This window comes from Somniosus microcephalus, chromosome 6 (assembly GCF_052327205.1).
Source record: "Somniosus microcephalus isolate GS21.2 chromosome 6, FLI_Smic_1.0, whole genome shotgun sequence".
Classification (NCBI taxonomy): domain Eukaryota; kingdom Metazoa; phylum Chordata; class Chondrichthyes; order Squaliformes; family Somniosidae; genus Somniosus; species Somniosus microcephalus.
This window is the reverse complement of record NC_140992.1, coordinates 252786776-252810679: the sequence shown is the minus strand read 5'-3', so window position 1 is coordinate 252810679 and position 23904 is coordinate 252786776. Positions and strand designations below refer to the sequence as shown.

Genomic DNA, 23904 nt, shown 5'->3' with positions numbered 1-23904 from the left:
CGGTTGATGGTCTGTCAGAAGTGTGAATTTTTGGCCCTGTAGGTAATGATTAAACTTCTTCACTCCCCATACAAGGCTAAGAGCCTCCCTATCGATCTGCGCATAGTTGCGCTCAGCGGAGGTCAATGATCTGGATGCAAACGCGACTGGCCTTTCCGTGCCATTTGGCAACTTGTGTGAGAGTACTGCCCCAATACCATATGGAGAAGCATCACAAGCCAACCGAATAGGCAGTGTCGGGTTGAAGTGAGCCAACACTTCCTCTGAGGTGATCAATTCTTTGCTTTTGCGAAATGCCTTCTTACAGTTTTCGCCCCATTCCCATGGTACCCCTTTCTGTAAAAGAGCGTTTAACGGGTGCAGTACCGTGGATAGATTTGGCAGAAATTTATGGTAATAGTTAATTAATCCTAGAAACGACCTCAACTGAGAGACATTCTCCGGAGCGGGAGCCTTTACAACTGCCTCAATCTTGTCAGGAGACTTATGAAGCCCCTCCCGGTCAATGACATGGCCACAGTACGAGATCCGCTTCTGGAAGAACTCACATTTCTGCCGATTTACTCTAAGTCCATACTCTTTCAGTCTGTTGAGCACCAGTTCCAAGTTTGCGAGATGTTGTTCATCACCATCACCTGTGATCAGAATATCGTCCAGGTAACATTGTGTGCCTGGAATTCCCTGTAATACCTGCTCCATGGCCCTCTGCCAAATTGCTGGAGCCGATGCCACTCCAAAAACCAGCCTATTGTACCGGTACAACCCTCGATGCGTGTTGATCGTGAGGTATTGGCGTGACTCTTCCTCAACCTCCATCTGCAAGTACGCCTGCGCCAGGTCTATCTTGGTGAAGTGTTTCCCGCCAGACAATGAAGCGAAAATATCCTCAATCCGTGGAAGCGGATACTGCACCATGTGAAGCACCGGATTAACGGTGATTTTGAAGTCTCCACTGAACCTTCCCTGGATCTCCTGGCTTGTTGCTCGCAGGACGTTTCATAACGGGAACAATGGGCGTAGCCCACTCACTCCAATCTACCTTAGACAGTACACCTCGACGTTCTAGTGCTTCCAGTTCCGCTTCAACAGTAGGTCGTATTGCATAGGGTACCGGTCTGGCTTTAAAAAATTTTGGTTGTGCATGTTCATCAATCTTGATGTTTGCCGTAATTCCTCTCAGTGTTCCCAGTCCCTGCTGGAACACCTCTTTAGCATCATCCAATATTCTGGACAATCGTTTAGGTTTGACATCTGTTTCCCCGGAATCTACCGTTAGTGCCTTCAAGGAGTGCCAGTCCATATTCATTTTCCTAATCCACTCCCGTCCTAGTAGTGGTGGACCTCCTTCAGGTAGCACATATAAGTCCATTACTTGGCTTTCTTCGCCCTTGTGGACCACTTCTACCTCTATTTTTCCGATGGGGTACACTCTTTGCCCCGTGTATGTTTTCAATATAATCTCCGTATCCTGCAGGGGAATATGTTGGAATAACCTTCTGTAATCTTTCTTATTCATGACCGTCAATGCCGATCCAGTGTCCAATTCCATTTTTACTTGGACTCCTGCTATCTGAAGAGTGACCCAAATTGTCTGGAGATCTGCACCCTTACCAACGTTGTGTACTCTTAAGCTATCCAGTTCATTACTGCTAGCGTCTGAATCTGACTTCTGTTTGGTCAAACTGTTCTTTGTCACCTTGTGTACCTTTGCGTATTTTCCTTGCGGTGACTTTTTGTTGCTGGTCTTCTTTCCTGACCGGCATACTTTAGCTATGTGGCCAAGCCTGCCACACGTTCTGCATTCTTGGTTTTTAAACCAACACTGGTTCTGATCGTGCGTTGTCTTTCCACAACGATAACATTTGACAGAACTCAAACCCAATTTGTTTGTACCGAGTTCCGGTGACCGTAGCTGCATTACTGCCGTGCCTCTCGCTGCGGTTTCGTGTGCTGCTGCCATAGTGACCGCCTTCTCAAGCGTCAGCTCATTTTCCTCGAGCAGTCGCTTTTGTGTATCCTGTTTAAATAAACCACACACAAATTTATCTCGTAGTGCCTCTGTCAATCCCGTTCCAAACTGACAATATTTTGCTAGCTTACGTAATTCCATCAAATATTCAGCATTGCTTTCATTCTGCAGCTGCCTTCTGTCGTAAAATTTAAATCGTTCCGCTAGCATCAGCGGCGTGGGGTTTAGATGATTTTTCAGGACAGTAACAATCTCATTGAACGTCTTATCCGCCGGTTCATCTGGTGATAACAGGTGTTTCAATTGCCCGTATGTCTTCGCACCCATTAAATTTAATAATGTTAGTGCTTTATCTGCATCAGAAATTTTATTTGCCTTACAATAATTTTGTATGCGTTCTACATACATGGCCCAATCTTCGATGTCACTATCAAAGGTATTAATGTTCCCATGTTTAGGCATCGTTGCAATTTATTGTATTTTTATGTTATCCAAGGTGGCGGCTTCCCGCTCTTGTCGTCGTCCTCCGCCCACAAAATGGCGGTTTTCCCGCGCTTGGCGGTCTTCAACCGTCCCCCGACGCTGTCTCTGCTTCACCGCGGCTCTCGCGCCTTCAGTTTCCCCAGACGTTGCGCCTTTTAGCCCAAATGCGGCCCTTATCTCCGGTCGCGATCGATGTCCCCGCGCTGCGTCTCTCGCTCGAAAGCGGCCCGGCCCTTATCTCCGGTCGCGATCGATCTCACCGCCCTTATTCCTCCGTCTTCCCAGCCCCGTCTGTACAGCCAACGCGGTTGACTTTCTGTCGCGTCGCTGCCCGGCTTACCCACCACCGAGGTAGAAAAGAAGAAAGCTGACAGTCGCTGATGGAGGCTTCGAGGTCAGGATGTCTTCTGCACTCCGGTTTCTCGATGCCTGCCGCTCACGTGTCTTCCAGTAGGGTGATGAGGGTGGAAACCTCTCTTCGACGTCCTGTCTGTGGACGAAGCCGCCGTGGAAATAATTGCCGCAGGGTAAGAATCGGACTCGTCGCCACTGTTAAGTCTGTGTGTTATAGTGATAATTACTACACAGACTACAAGAGTAAATTCAACAGGTCTTTACTGGTTGGAGGTAGGGACTATACTGAATACAATATTAATACACGGTGCTTATATACCGGTGTGGTCACCACCGGTATTACGTATACAGCAGCCAGAGAAAGTAGTACATCTCTTCAGGTGGAACAGGCTTAAGTTCTCTTAAGGTGGAACAGGTTACATACACCACAATTTCCTTTTCAAGTATATATCCAATTCCCCTTTTGAACTCTTCTGTAACTTGTGTGTAGAAACTGTGTAAATTCTGCCCCCATTCCCCAAGGAGACTTCGGGGCAACAATGGAGTAACTCTTTAAAAGCACTCCTGGCAGTAGCAGAACATTGTCTGACAGCAAGGTAATCAGCCAACATGTACTTTCGCTGGCAATTTCCACCAAATCACTTTGCGGCATCTCTCACCCACAGCAATAGTCCAGATTGGCACCATCATACCCACTCAGATTCCAGCTGTGCCCACTGGACACCATGCCAGAGCAGCAGGCAGAAGAATCATAACCAGCTTCTCTGATGGACCTCCAAGCCCTCCTCCAAGAGGTATAAGACAGGAACCTCACACTCCCAGGTCTTTCTTTCACCAAACCAGACACCAACAACATTAGTCGTGTCACCTTCAGGGAGCTGGCGCTGGCACTGACTGCCAACACCCGCACCCTCAGCACTGCACAACTGTGCTGCAACTCCTCATTCTCAGCAGGCCATGCAAGGCAACATACTTCTTCCTTGCCCACCCTGGGCACCAGAACACACTTCACACTCTTAAAGTAACACTCACACAACTAACCCTTCATTCTGATTAAGGGTGCCTCATTGCAACTGCCTTGCACAACCCCAAAACACCCTCATCCACCCTCACACCCCCACTTCTATCATTGCCTCTACCATGCCACTCTCCACACAGTCCTTAACTGCCAGCTTTACCTTCATTTACTTATTTCTTTGCAGGAGAAGTTGGCACACAATGCCCAGCAAAAGCAGGCCACCAGTGAAGCACCCCCATATTCAAGCCCCCTATGAGGACAAGGCCAGGCAGATTGTGGACATGCCATGGGAAAAGATGAGGTTGGTGTCATCTTACTAGCGGCAGTGTACTCACCGAGCACCTGCACTGTTGCCTTGGCATCCCTGTGAAGCACCACACAGCAAGAATCTCCCACCCCTTTCTCTATCTCCTTAAACCCAAGAGGTGATGCGCACCCATTCTTGCCCTCTATCCTCCCACAGCAACGGGTGGCACAGGAGGAAGATGATGGTGAAGAAGGTGATGAGGACCTAGCTACCCAAGAGTCACAGCTGCATGAAACTCCACGACAGCCTCTTAAAGGGCTTTCCTGCCTGGTTCCTCACTGGAAACAATTCAAAAGCACAGTATTTAATACAACTACACCAAGTTTGTCCATCACAGGGGTGAAATTTGTAGTTCGCTGTCACTTAGAATTAATTCTCTGATCTCTCCACCTAAACTCACTCCATAAATAATGACCTGAACATTCATACCCATGCCATTAATATTGATGGAAGAAATGAAATAGATATTGCATCAGTTGTGAAGCTTTTTGTAGTTATTTGTTCCCTAACAGGCATAAATAGACAACTGATCAAATAGGAAATAAAAAGAAACAATGGGGGTAAAATTTGGTATCGTCCATTTTGGGGCGCTAATATCGGCCGGGCGCAAAGTTTAGCGCCTGGCGCTAATTATTGCCTCCAACTGCAAAATTCGCCTCTATCACCTCTGGAGGTGATTTGAGCGCTAAATCAGGCGCTACACACCTCTCTTAAGGTGCAAACGTCAGGGAGCGAGGCACTAGCTCAGAACGCTACCGAAGCTCAGGCGATGTCAGTTACCATGGAAGTCAGACAGACTGGTGCCGTGCAGTTCTTAATCCAGTTCCATCTTGCTGGCCAGCCACTCCCTGCTCATTGCAGCCTTGAAGCTCGGCCTGGAGAGACCTCAAAAGCAATTGTGTGGAAGCACTAATAGATAGGCCCAGGGAAAGAGCTCGGCGCTTAGGAAGTTCAAAAGTGGTGCTGAGGGCCAAAACTCCTTAGGACAGCGTTAAAACCAAAAATTTTGCTGACAAGAAAAGCAGGAAGCGCCCGCCTTTAAATAGCGCTCCCCCAGCCCCTTCTCGACTTGAAAACGTTCCCCTCTACTTGTCGTTCATAGCGGCAGGTGCTAAGGTAGGGGGCGCAACTCAATATCCGGTCTGGGGCACTACCGGGGTGTTGCATGCTTGACTGACGTCATGATCTGCGGGCGCAGGAGATTGTGGCGGTAGTGTTTAGCGCCGCCGCAAAATAACTGGTCAATTTTGCGAGCGGTGCTAAAATCGCCACGCTTGGGCGCTAAGTTCCTAGCTCCCCCAGTGGCGCTAAAGTGAGACACTAACCAACCGAATTTTTCCCAATTATGTTATATTTGACAACTACCTTTTCCATTTATAAATGTATTGTTCATTTGAAGTAACTATTTTGGCAGCTTACACATTATGTAATCATTATTTCCCACAACCATAACGGATTCAAAGGACCTAATTTTAATGCTTTGCTGTAGAAACAGTACAATGAATGCATTGTGAAAATATATCTCTCATTATCATGTAGCAACAACTTGCACTTATACAGCACCTTTAACACAGTAAAACGGCCAAAGCACTTCATAGCAGCGTTACCAAACAAAATTTGACACTGAGTCACATAAGGAGATATTAGCACAAGTGATCAGAAGCTTGGTCAAAGAGGTAAGTTTTAAGGAGCGCCTTAAAGGAAGGAAGAGAGGTTGAGAAGCAAAGAGGTTTAGGGAAGGAATTCCAGAGCTTAGGGCCCCGACAGCTGAAGGCCAATGGTGGAGCAATGAAAATGAGATATGTGCAGGAGGCCAGAATTGGTGGAGCGCAGAGATCTCGGAGGGTTGTACGGCTGGAGGAGGTTACAGAGAAAGGGAGGGGTGAGGCCATGGAGGGATTCGAAAACAAGGGTGAGAATTTTGAAATCGAGGAGCTGCTGGACCGGAAGCCAATGTAGGTCAGCGAGCATAGCGGTGATGGGTGAACGGGACTTGGTGCGAGTTAGGATATGGGCAGTAGAGTTTTAGTTAAGCTCAAGTTTATGGAGGGTGCACGGTGAGAGGCCTGCCAGGAGAGCAATGGAATAATCAAGTCCAGAGTTAACAAAGTCATGGGTGAGGGTTTCAGCAGCAGGTGAGCTGAGGCGGGGTGGAGACGGGTGATGTTATGGAGATGGAAGTGAGCAGTCTTGGTGATGGAAAAGATATGTGGTCGGAAGCTCATCTCGGGGTCAAATAAGATGCCCAGGTTGCGAATGGTCTGGTTCAGCCTCAGACAGTGGCCAGGGAAAGGGATGGAGTCGATGGCTAGGAAACGGAGTTTGTTGTGGGGACCGAAGACAATGGCCCGAAACTGTTAGCATTTGCTGTCATTACTCTCTGAAACCGACAGCAACTTCTGTCGTCCGCACATGCAGCAATGAAATGCGGAAATCCAAAAGTTGCTGACAGTGATTTCCTGCTGCTCCACTCGGTGTGCTATTGAAAATCCTGCAGATGGCAATCTTTGAGAAATCACTGAACTGACGAGAACTGAAGTGTTAGCCGTGGCTTATTTGGTAGCACTCTCGCCTCTGAGTCAGAAGGTTGTGGATTCAAGTCCCAGTCCAGAGACTTGAGCACAAAAGTCTATGCTGACACTCCAGTACAGTACTGAGGGAGTGCTGCACTGTTGGAGGTGCCATCTTTCAGATGAAACGTTCAACCAAGGCCCCGTCTGCCCTCTCAGGTTGATGTAAAAGATCTCATGGCACTATTTTGAAGAAGAGCAAAAGAAAAGAAAGACTTGCATTTATATAGCGCCTTTCATGACCTCTGGACGTCTCAAAGTGCTTTACAGCCAATGAAGTACTCTTTGAAGTGCAGTCACTGTTGTAATGTTGGAAACGTGGCAACCAATTTGTGCACAGCAAGCTCCCACAAACAGCAATGTGATAATGACCAGATAATCTGTTTTCGTGATGTTGATTGAGGGATAAATATTGGCCAGGACACCAGGAATAACTTCCCTGCTCTTCTTCGAAATAGCACCATGGGATCTTTTACATCTGCCTGAGAGAGAAGGCAGGGCCTCGGTTTAACGTCTCAGTTTTTGTGTCACATTGTCAGCTGTGGCTTATTTGGTAGCACTCTCGCCTCTGAGTCAGAAGGTTGTGGGTTCAAGTCCCAGTCCAGAGACTGGAGCACAAAAACCTAAGCTGACGCTCCAGTGCAGTACTGAGGGCATGCTGCACTGTTGGAGGTGCCGTCTTTCAGATGAGACGTTAAATTGAGGCCCCGTCTACTCTCTCAGGTGGCCGTTAAAAATCCCATGGCACTATTTCAAAGAAGAGCAGGGAAGGTATCCCATGTGTCCTGGCCAATATTTATCTCTCAATCAGCATCACTAAAACAGATTATCTGGTCATTATCACATTGCTGTTTGTGGGAGCTTGCTGTGTGTAAATTGGCTGCCGCATTTCCTACATTACAACAGTGACTGCACTTCAAAAATATTTCAATGGCTGCAAAGCACTTTGGGATGTCCTGAGGTTGTGAAAGGCGCTATATAAATGCAAGCCTTTCTTTCTTTTTACGCTGTAATATCGCTGTTAAATAAGGTTAAGCCTTGTTCAATGAGGAGACTTTGGTTTATCCGGAGGTTGTATGTCCGGAAACCTCGATCTACCGGCAGAAATCAGGAGCTGTTCTGTTAGGTTGTTTTTCTTCTCGTGGCTTTGTTTTCAACAGTCAGGCTTTGGAAAGTCTCTCTGAAGCTGTTGCTAAGCTACAGAGACGCTTCCAAGGTATGGGCCAACTGTTTGAAGCTGTTGCTAAGCAACAGTGTTTGTTGTCAGATACGGAATCTCCATATGCTTCAACATTAACTTTGTATGTCCGGCAGTTTTGATAGATCGGCAACAGCTCAGTCCCATCGGTGCCGGATATAACAAAGTTTCCTGTAACTAGGTTTTTTTAACAACATACTAAGTCATAATTACTGCTGAACAACCTCTCTGGCCACAAAAAATGAATTTTATTTTTGTGGAATATCAAATTTGTCCATTACAACAACAACTTGTATTTATATAGCACCTTTAATGTAGTAAAACGTCCCAAGGCGCTGCACAGGAATACTTTAAGACAAAAAATGTGACTATTTTAAGACAAAAAATTACACTTAAAAAATTCCATAATTCTTTAATATAATAAAAAAATAATTAAAGGTGGTTTATGATATTTCAGCTTCTACTTTAACCCATGTGTATATCCCAATATTTATTTCGCTCCCTGTAAAATTTATAAAAAGTGAAAGATAATCAGTACATTATGGTTATTATTATCATTATACTTCCTGGTTTGCCGTCTGTGAGAATTCTTCAATGTGATTGGCTGCTTAGCCTACTTGATGACATCACTGTTGCTGGACGCTGGAGATCTCCTAGAATTGGCACCAGAATCAAACTAACATTGGGAAAGGTGAAATCCCGCTACAGGGATCGCTGGATCTTTGCGGGCAGCTTTCTTCGAGGTCAACCGTCACTTCGCCGCTGACTGCAAAATCTGGGCCACTGGATTTGGCCTTCGCAATATTTAATTGAAACTTAAATTTAAAAGATTGCTCGTGTTGGGACACAGTGTATTAATAGTTTACTGAAATGCAGTATGTTATTACATGTTTAAACATCCAATTGAAATTGGATATGTCATGTTTTTATGCTATCGTTCTTGGTCGAAAGACCTGTTAATTAGCAGAAGAGAAAATGCTGACAAAGGAGATTGTTTCTTAAACCATCACATTAGATGAGACAAGAGGCCTGTTAATAGTTGCTGAGCCATGTACCTTACAGGTCCCAGTGGCTTTCCCTGCATTAGCAATTCAACATACGAGTGAATTGTAGATTATTGTAACACTACATTATCTCATAATTAATTTTTAATCAAATAATCATTAGTCTCTAATTTATATTTTCTCTTGAGATGCTGTGAATGTTTTCCAATGGTTTCTACTGTTTTCCCTGGAACAAACCAGTGTAATGGCAGTTAAGTCAGACATTCCTCAGCAAAACTAAGGTTCCCATACATATCTCATGCAGTCATTCAATGAAGTCTAGACAACCTGAAAGTAAGAGTGATAGAAGGTGGCAAACTAAAGGGCTGAAAGATAAAAATCCTGTTTTATTTGTAAACTTCTTCAATCAATATTATATAATAGCAATTGATTAGGCAATTGTACAAATTTATCACTGTTGCACTGCTCCTGTGTGTTACGGTTAGAAGCAAACATTCTTTAATACAGAGCATTATTGTGAATTAATTCTCTACAAGACAGCATTGTGCTTGAGCTCAGATTTGACACAGACATAAAGGAAATCAAACTCAGTACCAGATTAGAGGATTAAACTCCGGGACCAGAGGAGGCCCAGAAAGGTAAGTGTTATTGTTTTTCACTCTTTGGAGTGCTCCTCCAGGCCCCACCAGGAAAGGTTGGGCCTCCCCTGCCCCAGGCTCTCCTACTGCCCCAATCCCGACCCCAAGGCCTTCCCGAACCCCTTCCCAACCATTGATCTGAGTACCAGTGACATTCCCACTGGATTCCAATGGGAGAGTGACGGGGTTAAGCCGATGAGGGCCCAGAGTGAAAGTCTCCTGGGCCTCCCACTGTGGAGCTCCAGATGGTTTGTCTTCTACCTCGACTCCTGCCCGCACAACTCCCGCCCCCAGTTAAAATCGGCCCTGTTGTACGAAGCACTTCTCAGTCGAAGATATATTGCTCAGCTTACTGAATGAAAAAGGATAAAATCTTTTTCCTTACATCAATAAGAGGGTAAATTTTCAATGCAGCCAAAGAAATCAACTGCACGGCGAGCACAACGTGGGCCAATTTCTAGCAGGGATGATTTCACAAAGTTGTGCCTAATTACACATTAATGTTGAGCTTCTTCCCCATATTAAGCCTGGCAAAGCCTGCCAAAGAGCTGGTGTGGGAAATCACACACAATTAAAGGCTGCTGGAAAATTAAAGAAATGTGGTCACTTAAAGATATGGGGAGGGGAAGGGTGGGGTGGGGCGGGGGGGGGGGGAGGGAAATACAGCATTTTTAGCCTTAAAAAGGCTGCATTTGTTTCCACTGTGTATTTTAGTCTTTCCAAAGGCTGTTTGAGGAAAAACATGGTTGGCAAAACATTGTGACTAGAAGAAATAAATGTGGAGTTAGGAATTAGCGTCTGTGGGCAAGTGGTGGAACACCAGAGCACCTGAAGCTCCTGTTTGATGGCTGGCAAAGTGGAGGTGCTGCTACGTGAGTGGAGTATCAGAAAGCTTTCACACTTCAGCACACCCTCCAGAAAAGATAGCTCTGTCATCTTGGCACAACCATCTTTGGCTGCTTCATCGATGACCTTCCCTCCGTCATAAGGGCAGGAGTGGGACTGTTCACTGACAATTATCCAGCTCCATTTATTACTCTTCCAATAATGACATAGCCAATGCCAGCCTACAACAGGACCTGGATGACATCCAGGCTTGGGCTGACAAGTGATAAGTAACATTTGCACTACAGGTGCCAGCCTTGGCTCAGATATAGCACTCTTTCCACTGAATTAGAAGATTGTGGGTTCAAGCTCCACTCCAGGAACCTGAACACATCATTTAAGGTGGCACTTCAGTGCAATACTGAAAGAGTGCTGTCCTTTGAATGTGATGTTAAACCAAGGACCTGCCTGCCCACTTATATGGATGTAAAGGAAGCAACGGCACTATTCGAAGAAGTGTAGGGGAGTTCTTCCGGTATCCTGGCCAACATTTATCCCTCAAGCAAAACCATTACAAACATATCCAGTAATTTATTCCATTGTGGTTTGTGGGACCTCACTGCGCACACACTGACTTCCGCATTTCCCTATATTACAGCAGGGACTAAACTTCAAAAGAATTTCATTGGCTGTGAAGCATTTTAGGCATCCTGAATATGTGAACACAGCTATATTATTGTGATTTTTCTTTCTTTTCTTTCACATAAATGCTAGGTAACGGCCATCTCAAACAGAAGAAATCCCAGGCACCTCTCCTCAACCTTCAACAGCACCACCATCACCAAGTTCCCCACTATCAACATCTTTTTTTTGGGGGGGGGCAGGGGGTGGGGGGCGTCACCATTGGCCAGAAGCTTAACTGAACCAGACATATCAATATTGTGGCTACAAGTGAAGAGCAATGGCTGGCTACTCTGTGACGCGTGTCTGGCTTCCTGACTCTTCAAAACCTGTCCACCAGCTGTAAGGCTTACATCAGGAGAGTGATGGAATACTCACCACTCACCTGGATGTGTCGTGCCATAAAAACACTCATGAAGCTCAACACAATCCAGAACAGAGCAGTTTACTTCACTGTCACTAGGCTCAATGTCCACCCCTTCCATCAGTGGCATACTGTGGCTGCAGCACGTGCAAAGGGTTGCACTGCAGCAATTCATCAATGTTACTTTGACAGCACCTCCTTCCCCTGTGACCTCCAGCACCAAGAAGGACACGAGCAGGAATTATGTAAGAACATCATCAGCTCCAAGTTCCCCTCCACATCACACACCATGCTAATTTGGACAGTTTGTTATCGTTCCTTCATTGTCGCTGGATCAATCTCCTCAAATTCCCTACAAGGACTGCAGTGGTTCAAGGAAGAGGTCCATCGGCACCTTCTCAAGACAAGCAAGGATGGGCAATAAATATGGCCTTGCTAGCCAGAGCCCACAGCCCGAGACCAAATTTAAAAAACATGCCTGGCAACAAAAATGTTGGGGGAGCATGTGACCTTGACTGGCAGTACTGTTTCCATGGTACCGGTTAGCTGCAGGTGCTCATGCGGATATTGCACTGATCTGCAACAGGCCTTATACCTATCTGGAGCCTGCAGAGGCAGTTGTGCTCGGTTATGGCCAGATAGGTACGTCAGGGACTGCAGATATGGTTTGTGGTATAATGGTAAGTATGGGAAGTCCAGCTCCGATTTCTCTGGCAAGCCATCTTTCATCTTGTATCACTGCGTTTCCCTACATTACAACCGTGACAACTTCAAAAGTACTTCAATGGCTGTGAAGTGCTTTGGGATGTCCTGAGGTCATGAAAGGCGCTACGTAAATGCAAGTTCTTTCTTCTTTCTTTCAATCCTGAAACAATGAAACTGGAGCACTTCAAAACTAAATCCCTATCACTAATTTGAACTCAGGATTCTTTACTTTGGTGCTGTCTAGCTCCCTGACTTCCCATGGAAGTGCTAGCTAGCTGTTCATGTCCTTTTTCAGCTTTTCTTGTTCTACTTGTCTTGTAAATGCTTCTATTAATGTCATATTTCTATTAATTAGCAGACAATGGCCTGAATTTTAGCATGGAGGCGCGTTGCGTTCCGTGTGGGGTGGGGGGCTCTTCTCAGGCCAGGAAACCTGGAAGAACGGGTTTCCCGAATGTCCTGCAGCTTTTAACTGCGGGGCGCCTTTACATTTTTTTCTATCAGATTCCCGCCCACAGGCAGCCTGGTTGACAGGCTAGAGGCCTGTCGGGCGGGAAGCCTGCAGCACAAGGCCGCAGCCGAGGAGAGCAGGTAGTTATAATGTCAGTTGTGAAGAGGATGTGAAGAGGCCTCAAGGGGATCTCGACAGGCTCAGTGAGTGGGCGAGAACATGGCAGATGGATTATAATGTGGATAAATGTGAAGTTATCCACTTTGGTAGAAAAAACAGAAAGGCAGAGTATTTCCTAAATGGTGAAAGACTGGGGAATGCAGATGCTCAAAGGGACCTGGGTGACCTTGTACATGAGTCACTGAAAGTGAATGTGCAGGTGCAGCAAGCCATTAGGAAGGCAAATGGTATGCTGGCCTTCATTACAAGAGGATTTGAGTACAGGAGTAAAGAAGCCTTACTCCAATTATATAGGGCCTTGGTGAGACCACACCTGGAGTACTGTGTACAATTTTGGTCACCTTACCTAAGGAAGGATACACTTGCCATAGAGGGAGTGCAACGAAGGTTCACGAGATTGATTCCTGGGATGGCGGGACTGTCGTATGAGAAGAGATTGAGTAAACTAGGCCTGTATTCTCTTGAATTCAGAAGAATGAGAGTGGATCTCATTGAAGCATACAAAATTATTACAGGGCTTGATAGGATGGATGCTAGGAGAATGTTTCCCTTGGCTGGTGAGTCTAGAACCAGGGGCCACAGCCTCAAGATAAAGGGTAGGCCATTCAGGACTGAGATGAGAAGAAATTTCTTCACACAGAGGGTGGTGAATCTTTGGAATTCTCTACCCCAGTGGGCTGTGGAGGCTCAGTCATTGGGTATATTCAAAACAGAAGTCGATAGATTTCTGACTAGGAAGGGCATCAAGGGATATGGCGATAGGGCCGGTGAATGGAGTTGAGGCAGAAGATCAGCCATGATCTCATTGAATGGCGGAGCAGGCTCAAAGAGCCAAATGGCCTACTCATGCTCCTATTTCTTATGTTCTAGTTGGGGGATGTTCGGGATCGTGGAGTGGATCCCAATCATGGGGGTGAGGGGGTGAGGTGGGGGGAGGGTCCGATTGCGGTCGGGGGGAATAGACAGATCATGGGGGTTTACTGTGTAGCTTGTTGGGCCTGGATAAAACACTCCTGCTCCTCCTAGCCTACAAGCAGTGCTGTAAAGTCACTTACCTCATGGATTCAGCCCTTCTTGCCTCCTTTCACCTGCCGGGTTTCCTGAGGCCTGGGAAACCTGGCCGACATGAGTTAAAAATTGAATGACTGTTGAAATGATGGCAGGCAGCCTCATTGTAATATTTTAATGGCCAACCTGCCTCCTGTGAGCAGATTGGTCGCCCACCCCTCGACCCACCTCTGTTAAAACCAGAAGTGGGCAGGATCGAGGCGGGTTATTTTCCGGTTTCAGATTTTTTTTAATTTTAACCTCCAACACAACCCCAACCCACCCATTTTCGGGAGTTAAGATTCAGCCCAATATCCCACAGAAACATATCTTAGGAGGAAAATAAACTGTCCAAAAATAGATTAACAATATTTCAGAAAAATACCAAGAATTAATAATCGAAGCTTGCATTAAAATGGACTGCAAAACAAAAAAAATGGGCGGAATGCTTCAGACTCTTTAAGAGTTCCATTACTCATGGAGGCTCATTCCAAATGAGTGGAGTAAATCCTGGGCTCAGCAGATGGAAAATCATCCTCGGCTTCATTTCAATGTATTAGAATATTTAAATGAATCTATGGCTTGTATTTGCGCGACCACTCAAAAAAAAAGCAAAACAAGCCCTGCCAGAAAATCACACTTGGCATAAAAGTGGCGCAGATTGTTCTTTGCCAGAACTTCCGGCCCTCCAGTGTCTATTGTTTTTGCAACACCAACTTGAGAGACCAAAGCACTTCCTTAGAATTCATTCCTATTCTTCTTCTTCCCAACTTTTAGATTTTCTAATGTCAGACACACCATTAACCCATCTGAAAGACTGAATGAACAGTCTAACAAGTTTCTGCCTCTGCTGCTTTTCAATCAGCCAGAGACACTTAGCAACTGATTTTTTTCCCCCTCGCAACCACCTTCTCTCACATGGAGAAACCTCCATTTGGCATCTTCGTAGACAGCATGACTGATATTAGGAACTTTCCACATGAGATTTGCCAGTTCATTTTTTTCTCTCCGTCACTTATCCATTTCTGTTGCAAGACAGACGGTGCCATAATGAAGCTCTGTCTGCAATAAACTGTTAAGCATGATGCCATGCTAATGCCTTGTGAATTCAGTAATTTAAGTAATGTTAAGTATCATCAGTGTGGTTATATGTGCAAGTAAGATAAATAGATGATTCCAATCACTCAAAATTAGCGCAAAAATGTACGTCAGTTCTGCATACATGTTTATTTCTTACATGGTTTACTGTTATTACCTTCAAAGCACTACTACGATTGTCTCCTCCTCTGGCAATCTGCACTTTGGCCAAGTCCTGCGCATGAACAGACGATGCCTGGATGTAGAATCCTGGCATGGTGGCCTCCATACCTTTTACAGCAAACACAGACCCATCTGCTGCAACCCGCAAGTCTGGGTTAGAAATTGCAAACTCCAGCCCTTCATTCCCACTGCAGTCATCAAAGTGCACTGAAAAGACATAGAAAAAAATGGCAATTAAGATATAGCCTTCAGTGCTAGCTTTTATTATTCTAGAGGCAGGCCTTTACTGTTTCTCATGCTCCAAGGAACAGACTGCTACTGCCTCCAGCACAGTGCATATGTGGATCTTTGCAGCCATTAGTCTTATGAAATGATAAGAAAACTGTCATTCCATTAGCAGTGTATTGCCTTTGTGATTACCAATATCTCACTTATATCATAAAGTCGGGTGACAAGACCAATGGAAAGTTTAATGCAATGAAATTTAATGTAGTTTTAAAAGAAACAGCATATTTTTCCTTGGCCTACCACAAGACTGTTGTGCAGAACTACCAGCAATCAAATCTGGTCAAGTCAAGGTATGCAGGTTTAGCCAGAGAACACCTTATAAAATCAATGTAACTTAACCATGAGTACATATATTTCCTTAGTTTTTTTCTGATCTAAGTACAACATTTTAAAAGATTCATGTTTACTGCTTGTATTAAGTCACAAGTGTAGTCCATTCTCAATCTTCAACACTTGGACAATATTGTTTTTAAGAAAGCCTGATTTGCTCTCAAATGATTGCAATTAACAGAGTATTAATCAGTTTGAAGGGTAAATTTATTGAAGAGACAAATTCCATGTTAATAATTACTCTCCAAGTTAATGAAGTAAAACTTTTCCAATATAGTGAACAATAAATTCAGCTGCAAGTGCAGCTAACACGGAACTTGAATTTTGCATGCCAGAAGCTAATAAGCCGAGAAAACATACACCACGTGGTAACCTTATTTGCAGCTATTCAGAGTGCATTTCAGCCACTCAGTTAACATCACTGCTGTGTGAATCAAATGGGTTAAAGCAAACCAGAGCAAACACATGAGCTGTGATGACAAAATCAAGTCAAAGACATTGATGCCATCAAAATATGGTTACAATGCATGCTTTGTACAGTGTAAATTATATTTCTCAGAAATCAATTCCAGAATCTATGTAGCCCACTTTAAACTATATCTTATTCTTCCTGCCCTGCTGTAAGTGAGTTAGAATAGAATTTGGTGACAGCTCAATATGTCCAATCCAATCCAGTTAAGAATGGCTCATTTCTTGGCCTTCAGCTCATTGCAATTCTCTGATCTCAACACATACAGTATTACATTTCATCAGACTCCTGATACGGTTCCATGCAAAGTTGGTAAAATATTCCTCTTTGAAAATCTGTAGCATACTATTTATTTTCAAATAAAGATGAGAAATCATTTGAGACATTATAACATTGATAAGATGTTAGTATGTTGAGAGTCCAAATAAGGGAATCTTTAATAGTTTTATTCAATTTGTTAATTATATAATGTTAATTGTATAATGTTAATTAAGATAAACTGTTTAAATGTTTGATATCTTTGCTTTTATAAACCCCATAAAAACATCTGATGGATGTTAAACATCAGCAATTAAAAAGAGATAGAAAGGGTTACGTGAGAGCAAGGAAGTTATTTTAATGGAAAATTTCAACCAAACAAATAGAAACAAACCTAAGTGTTTTAAAATCAGAGTCAGTAAATGCATAGCTTTCATGACCCCGTGCATCAAGGAGATAACAAGAGGCAGTGGTCATCTTGACCTGGTAATAATAAATGATCCAGATAATGTACAGATAATGGAAGTCAGCACTGTGGAAGACAGTGACCACAGAATAATAAATGTCAACATAATCTGGGAGTCAGAAATATCTCAGACCAGGAGCCAAGTATGTAACTTTTAATGACATAAAGTAACAACTAAAGCAAACAAATTAGCAGAGGTTGTTTAACATCACTTCAGAGAGAGTGGAACACCTTTAAAGATATAGAGGGAAAAATTCAGTATCGCTCCGTGTGGGGCGCCATTAGCGGCCGTGCGCCAAGTTTAGTGCCTGGCGCTAATTATCGCCTCCGACGGCAAACTTGGCTTTTATCGTCCCTGGAGGTGATTGGAGCGCTAAATCAGACGCTTCACACCTGTCTTAAGGCACAAAGGCCGAGGAGCGAGGTGCTACCTCAGAGCGCTGGCGAAGCTCATGTGATGTCAGTCAGCAATGGAACACAGACACACTGGCTCCGGACAGTTCTTAAAGGGGAGTTCTGACGAAAGGTCATCGACCTGAAACGTTAACTCTGTTTCTCTCTTCACAGATGCTGCTTGACCTGCTGGGTTTCTCCAGCATTTTTCTGTTTTTATCTTAAAGGGGAGGGTTGATTTTGCACTCCATTCACATCCTGCTCATTGCAGCCTTGAATCTCGGCCTGAATCTCAGCCTGGATAGACCTGCACATCAAATCTGCTGGAAAGAACAATGGAGAGACCCAGGGAAAGAGCTCAGAGTGCAGCCCCCACAGTCTCTTCTAAATAGATACAAGGAAGGGCAAATCAAAATGAACCTGCAAAGTGCTGCTCAGTACTCAAAACTCCTTCACACAGTGTTGAATCTCTCCAGAAGTCTCTCTCTCTCTCTCTCAGAATGCGTGGTTCAAAAATGTCACCAACAAAAAAAGGCAGGAAGCGGTCACCTTTAAATAGCGCTCCCCCAGTCCCTTCCTGACTGCAAAACGCTCCCCTCAACCTGTCATTGCTAGCGGCAAGCGGTAAGGCAGGGGGCGCCACTCAATATCCGGTCCGGGGCGCTACCAGGGCATTGCGCACTCAACTGACGTCACGATCTGGCGGCGCAGGAGATTGTGGCGGTAATGTTTAGCGCCGCCGCAAAATGTCTAGTTAATTTCGCGAGCGGCGCAAACTTCGCCGCGCCCGGGCGCTAGCTGCTTTGTGCCCCATTAGTGCCCTCTTAAGGCACTAACGGGAGGCGCAAACAACTGAATTTTTCCCCCATAAATTATAAGAAACAATAGAGGTACCATTACCCTACTAGGTGTATTCTATAGGCCACCTACTAGTGAGAAGGATACAGAGGAGCAAAGTTGCAGGGAAATTACAGAGAGGTGCAAGAACTATAGAGTCGTGATAATAGGGGACTTCAATTATCCCAATATAGACTGGGATAGTAATAGTGTAAAGGGCAGAGAGGGGGAAGAATTTCTGAAGTGTGTTCAGGAGAATTTTCTTGATCAGTACATTTCCGGCCCAACGAGGAAGATGGCATTGCTGGATCTGGTTCTAGGGAATGAGATGGGTCAAGTGGAGCAAGTATCAGTAGGGGAACATTTAGGGAACAGTGATCAGAGTATCATAAAGTTTAGGTTAGCTTTGAAAAAGGACAAAGCAATCTAGAGTCAAAATACTTAATTGGAGGAGGGCCAATTTCAGTGGGTTGAGAACGGATGTGGTCTGGGTAAATTGGAATCAAAGATTGGCAGGCAAAACTGTAATTGAACAATGGGCTGCCTTTAAAGAGGAGATGGTTTGCGCACAGTCGAGGTACATTCCCACGAGGGGGAAAGGTAGGGTGACCAAACCCAGAGCTCCCTGGATGATGAAAGAGACAGAGGGCTGGATTTTCTCAATGGAGACGTGCTGGAGGCAGGACTTCTGGTTTCCAGGTTTCAGTCACGCCCCCAGCGACGTCTGACCAACCCACGCTATTTTCCCTTGATTGGTCTTGTTAAGCCCGCCCTGCGGGCTTACCGGCCAATTAATGGAAAACTGGTGACAGATGACATCAGCGTATGACGCTTCATCTGTCAAAAAAATTTTGACAGATGAATTGTCAGTGTTTGACAGCTTTGAGAAGCTGTCAAGCCCTGACAATCTCTGTTCTAAGGTGAGTCCTTGCACACGGGCTCACCAAGACCTCTTTCCTCAGCAGAAAGCAGATGGCTGCTGCATCTGAGAATGCAGCAGCCATTCTGTCATCTCTGCCGTTGAGATGAGGCACCTTCGGATCCTCAAAGGTTGAAGCCTGCAGAAAGAAGCAACGGTAAGGAAACTTTTTCCAACACTTTACACTCACCTCTCATACGTACCTGTCCACACTTACACCCATCACTCGCCTCTACAGCTGACATTTCAACCCCTCTCACTCGCGCAGACCCACTGCTCGCCTCGCTGACCCTGGCGAGGTTCGCAGCCGTCGGGAAGCCCGCAATTGCAGGCGTAAAATGAGGAAACACCTCAAAGCAGCCTGTTAACTACCGGTTAACAGGCAGTTAATTGGCTCTAATACCCATCCGACCTCTTGGAGACGGGTCTCTGCGCGACTCGGGGACCTGCCTCCAAGGAAGATAGCACGGAGGCGGGTTGGGAGCGGGTTTGGTAAGTGCTCCCAGTTTCTGCCATTTTTCCGCAGTCCTGCCTCCATACCCGCCTCCCCAGGGCTGGGAAAATTCCACCCAGAGAGTAAGATAAAGCAGATATAAAGGGGCGTATGACAGATGTCAGGTTGAGAATACAAATGAGAACCAGGCTGAGTACAGAAGTGAAAAAGGAAATAAGAGGGGCAGAGAGCATATGAGAATAGACTGGCAGCTAACATAAAAAGGAATCCAAAAGTCTTCTATAGGCATATAAATAGTAAACAGGTAATAAGAGGAGGGGTGGCCAATTAGGGATCAAAAAGGAGACCTACGCATGGAGGCAGAGGGCATGGCTGAGGTACTAAATGAGCACTTTGCATCTGTCTTTACCAAGGAAGAAGATACTGCCAAAGTCATAGTGAAAGAGGAAGTAGTTCAGATATTGTATGACATAAAAATTGATAAAGAGGAGATACTAGAAAGGCTGGCTGCACTTAAAGTAGATAAGTCACCAGGACCGGATGGGATGCATCCTAGGATAGAGGGAAGTAAATGTGGAAATTGCAGAAGTACTGGCTATAATCTTCCAATCCTCCTTAGATACGAGGGTAGTGCCAGGGGACTGGAGAATTGCAAATGTTACACGCTTGTTCAAAAAAGGGTGTAAGGATAAACACAGCAACTACAGGCCAGTCAGCTTAACCTCGGTGGTGGGGAAGCTTTTAGAAACAATAATCTGGGACAAAATTAACAATCACTTGGACAAGTATGGATAAATTAAGGGAAGCCAGCATGGATTTGTTAAAGGCAAATCGTGTTTAACTAACTTGATTGAGTTTTTTGATGAGGTAACAGAGAGGGTTGATGAGGGCAACGTGGTTGATGTGGTGTACATGGACTTCTGAAATGTGTTTGCTGAAGTGCCACAAAATAGGCTTGCCAGCAAAGTTGAAGCCCATGGAATAAAAGGGACAGTGGCAGCATGGATACGAAATTGGGTAAGTGACAGGAAACAGAGAGTTGTGGTGAATGGTTGCTTTTTTGACCGGAGGAAGGTACACAGTGGTGTCCCCTAGGGGTCGGTACTAGGACCGCTGCTTTTCTTGATATATATTAATGACTTGGACGTGGATGTACAGGGCATAACTTCACAATTTGCAGAACACACAAAATCTGGAAGTATAGTGAACAGTGCGGAGGATAGTGATAGACTTCAAGAGGACAGATAGGCTGGTGGAATGGGCGGACACATGGCAGATGAAATTTAACGCAGAAAAGTGCGAAGTGATACATTTTGGTAGGAAGAATGAGGAGGTTCAATATAAACTAAAGAATACATAGAAACATAGAAGATAGGAGCAGGAGTAGGCCATTCGGCCCTTCGAGCCTGCTCCGCCATTCAACGAGATCTTGGCTGATCATCCAAACCCTAGCACCCGGTCCCTACACCGACAGCCATCCCACCCAAGCCCTATCCCTGTAACCCCGTAACCCCAGGTATTTAATCCCCCCTAACACTAAGGGCCAATTTTTATCATGGCCAATCAACCTAACCCGCACATCTTTGGACTGTGGGAGGAAACCGGAGCACCCGGAGGAAACCCACGCAAACACGGGGAGAATGTGCAAACTCCACACAGACAGTCACCCGAGGCTGGATTTGAACCCGGGTCCCTGGCGCTGTGAGGCAACAGTGCTAACCACTATGCCACCGTGCTGCCACAGTACAATTCTAAAGGGGGTGTAGGAACAGATAGACCTGAGGGTATATGTGCACAAATTGTTGAAGGTGGCAGGACAGGTTGAGAAAGTGGTTAAAAAAGCATATGGAATCCTGGACTTTATAAATAATCAAATCAATCAAAATCAAATCAACTTTTATTGTCATTGTTAGTGCACAAGTGCAGTACAACGAAATGTACGCTTGCGGCTCCCGAGAGTGTACATTTAGATTAAGACATTTAAACATTCAACATACATTTGGCTTGTAATACATTAACATAAGCATAACCATAATAAAGTGCATTGGCAGATGTGCAGGCTTTAGAGTTTATTTGTGGAGTTCAGAAGGATGACAGCCCTGGGAAAGAAGCTGTTCCTAAATCTGGTCGTACGGGTGCGAATGCATCTGTAGCGTCTCCCAGATGGCAGGAGGGTGAACAGACTGTGGCTGGGGTGGGTAGGGTCTTTGATGATGGACCGTGACCTCCGTAAACAGCGTTTCTGGTATATGTGCTCTATGGTCGGTAGCCGGGTGCCGGTAATGCGTTGGGCAGTTTTGACTACCCGCTGCAGGGCTTTCCGGTCATAGGAGCTACAGCTGCCATACCATACTGTGATACAGTTTGTCAGGATGCTCTCTATTGTGCAGCGGTAAAAGTTAGAGAGGATCGGGGTGACAGGTTACATCCCTTCAGCCTCCTTAGGGAATATAGGCGCTGCTGGGCCTTCTTCACCAAAGAGGAGGTATTGAGGGACCAGGAGAGGTCTTCCGTGATGTGGACTCCGAGGAACTTAAAGCTGTCCACCCTTTCCACCACAGCCCCATTGATGTGGATGGGGGTGTGACTTCCGCCTTTAGACTTCCTGAAGTCCACAATGATTTCTTTGGTTTTCTTGATGTTCAGGGCCAGGTTGTTATCGGCGCACCACTTCACGAGATGCTGGACCTCCTCCCTGTAGGCTGACTCATCGTTGTTGGTGATCTGGCCTACTACCGTGGTATCATCCGCAAACTTGATGATGGTGTTGGAACCATGAACAGCCACACAGTCGTGGGTGAAGAGGGAGTAGAGGAGGGGGCTCAGCACACATCCTTGTGGGGCCCCGTGTTCAGGGTCAGAGGGGGGGGAGGTGTGGTTACCTAATTTGACAGACTGGGGTCTGTTTGTTAGGAAGTCCAGGGTCCGGTTGCAGAGGGAAGTGTTCAGGCCAAGAGTTTGGAGTTTGGTGGCCAGCTTGTTGGGGACGATAGTGTTGAATGCTGAGCTGTAGTCTATGAACAGCATTCTGATGTAGGTCTCTTTACCATCTAAGTGATTCAGTGCCGAGAATAAAAGCATAGAGTACAAAAACAAGGAAGTTATTATGAACCTTTATAAAACACTGGTTCAGCCACAACTGCAGTACAGTGTCCAATTCTGGGCACCACACTTTAGGAAGGATGTGAAGGCTTTAGAGAGGGTGCAGAAAAGATTTACAAGATTGCTTCCAGGGATGAGGGACTTCAGTTACATGGATGGACTGGAGAGGCTGGGGTTGTCCTCCTTAGAGCAGAGAAATTTGAGAGGAGATTTGATAGAGGTGTTTAAAATCATGAGGGGTCTAGACAGAGTAGATAGAGAGAAACTGTTCCCATTGGCAGAGGGGTCAAGAACCAGAGGACACAGATTTAAGTTGATTGGCAGAAGATCCAAAGGCGACATGAGGAAAACTTTTTTACGCAGCAAGTGGTTATGATCTGGAATGCACTGCCTGAAAGGGTGGTGGAGGCAGGTTCAATCGTGGCTTTCAAAAGGGAAGTAGACAAGTACCTGAAGGAAAAAAAATTGTAGAGCTACGGATAAAGGGCAGGGGATTGGGACTAGCTGAAGTGCTCTTGCAGAGAGCCGGCACGGGCTTGACCAGCCGAATGGCCTCCTTCTGTGCTGTAACCATTCTATGATTCTATATAATGCTGAGCATGCAGAATAAATAATACCAAAATCAACAAGCGCAGATTGTACAAGTGTGACCCAAAATGGATTAACAAACAAATTGTGCGATATAAAGAAGAAAAATCCTTGAGAAAGGACCAGAGGTTCACTGGGATGAATACAAGAAAATGCAGGAAGAAGTTAAAAGGGTGAACAAAGGGACATAAAGAGACCTAGAAAAAAGCACAGCAATGCTGGCTAAACAGAACAGTAACAAAAACGTACAGTATTATAATGGTAAGAAGGCAGTCAGAGAAGAAGTGAAAACCATAAAAGATGGAAACAAAATCAAAAAGATGAGAATGAACACAAGACAGTTAATATTCTAAATGATTATTTTCTCCAAGTAGTCACAGGGGGAGACATGAGCATCAGGCCCTTCCAAAACAGATAACCAAGATAAAATCAGTGACTTTGTTATAAGCAAGATGGAAGTCAGAGACGGACTAAAAGAGCTCAAATCAAACCTCGAGGGATAGAGGTTATTTATTCCAGAGTGCTGAATGAAACGAGGGAGGAGATTTGTGATGCACTGACAAACATTATGAGGAAGTTGGTAAAGAATGTAAAGAGCATTTGAAACAGATCTTCAAAAGCCAAGAAAGTTTTAAAATTTAGAAGCTTAAGCGTTCAACTGAACATAAGTAAAGATGATTAAGTGTACCACAAATGTTAGTTTAATAACTTGCATCTCAGTGTCCGTATTACCATACAGTTAAAAA

At 45.1% G+C, this 23904-nt stretch overlaps 1 protein-coding gene across 3 annotated transcripts in view; it reads right to left on the bottom strand.

Annotated features, from left to right (window-relative positions):
* Positions 1 to 23904, bottom strand: part of cdh13 (cadherin 13, H-cadherin (heart)) — a 1232244-nt gene that overhangs the window by 833896 nt on the left and 374444 nt on the right. For all 3 annotated transcript variants that reach the window (XM_085991762.1, XM_085991760.1, XM_085991761.1), the window contains exon 3: positions 15050 to 15261. In XM_085991762.1, coding sequence (XP_085847888.1) covers positions 15050 to 15261 — 212 coding nt within the window. The remainder of the gene's footprint in view (positions 1 to 15049; positions 15262 to 23904) is intronic.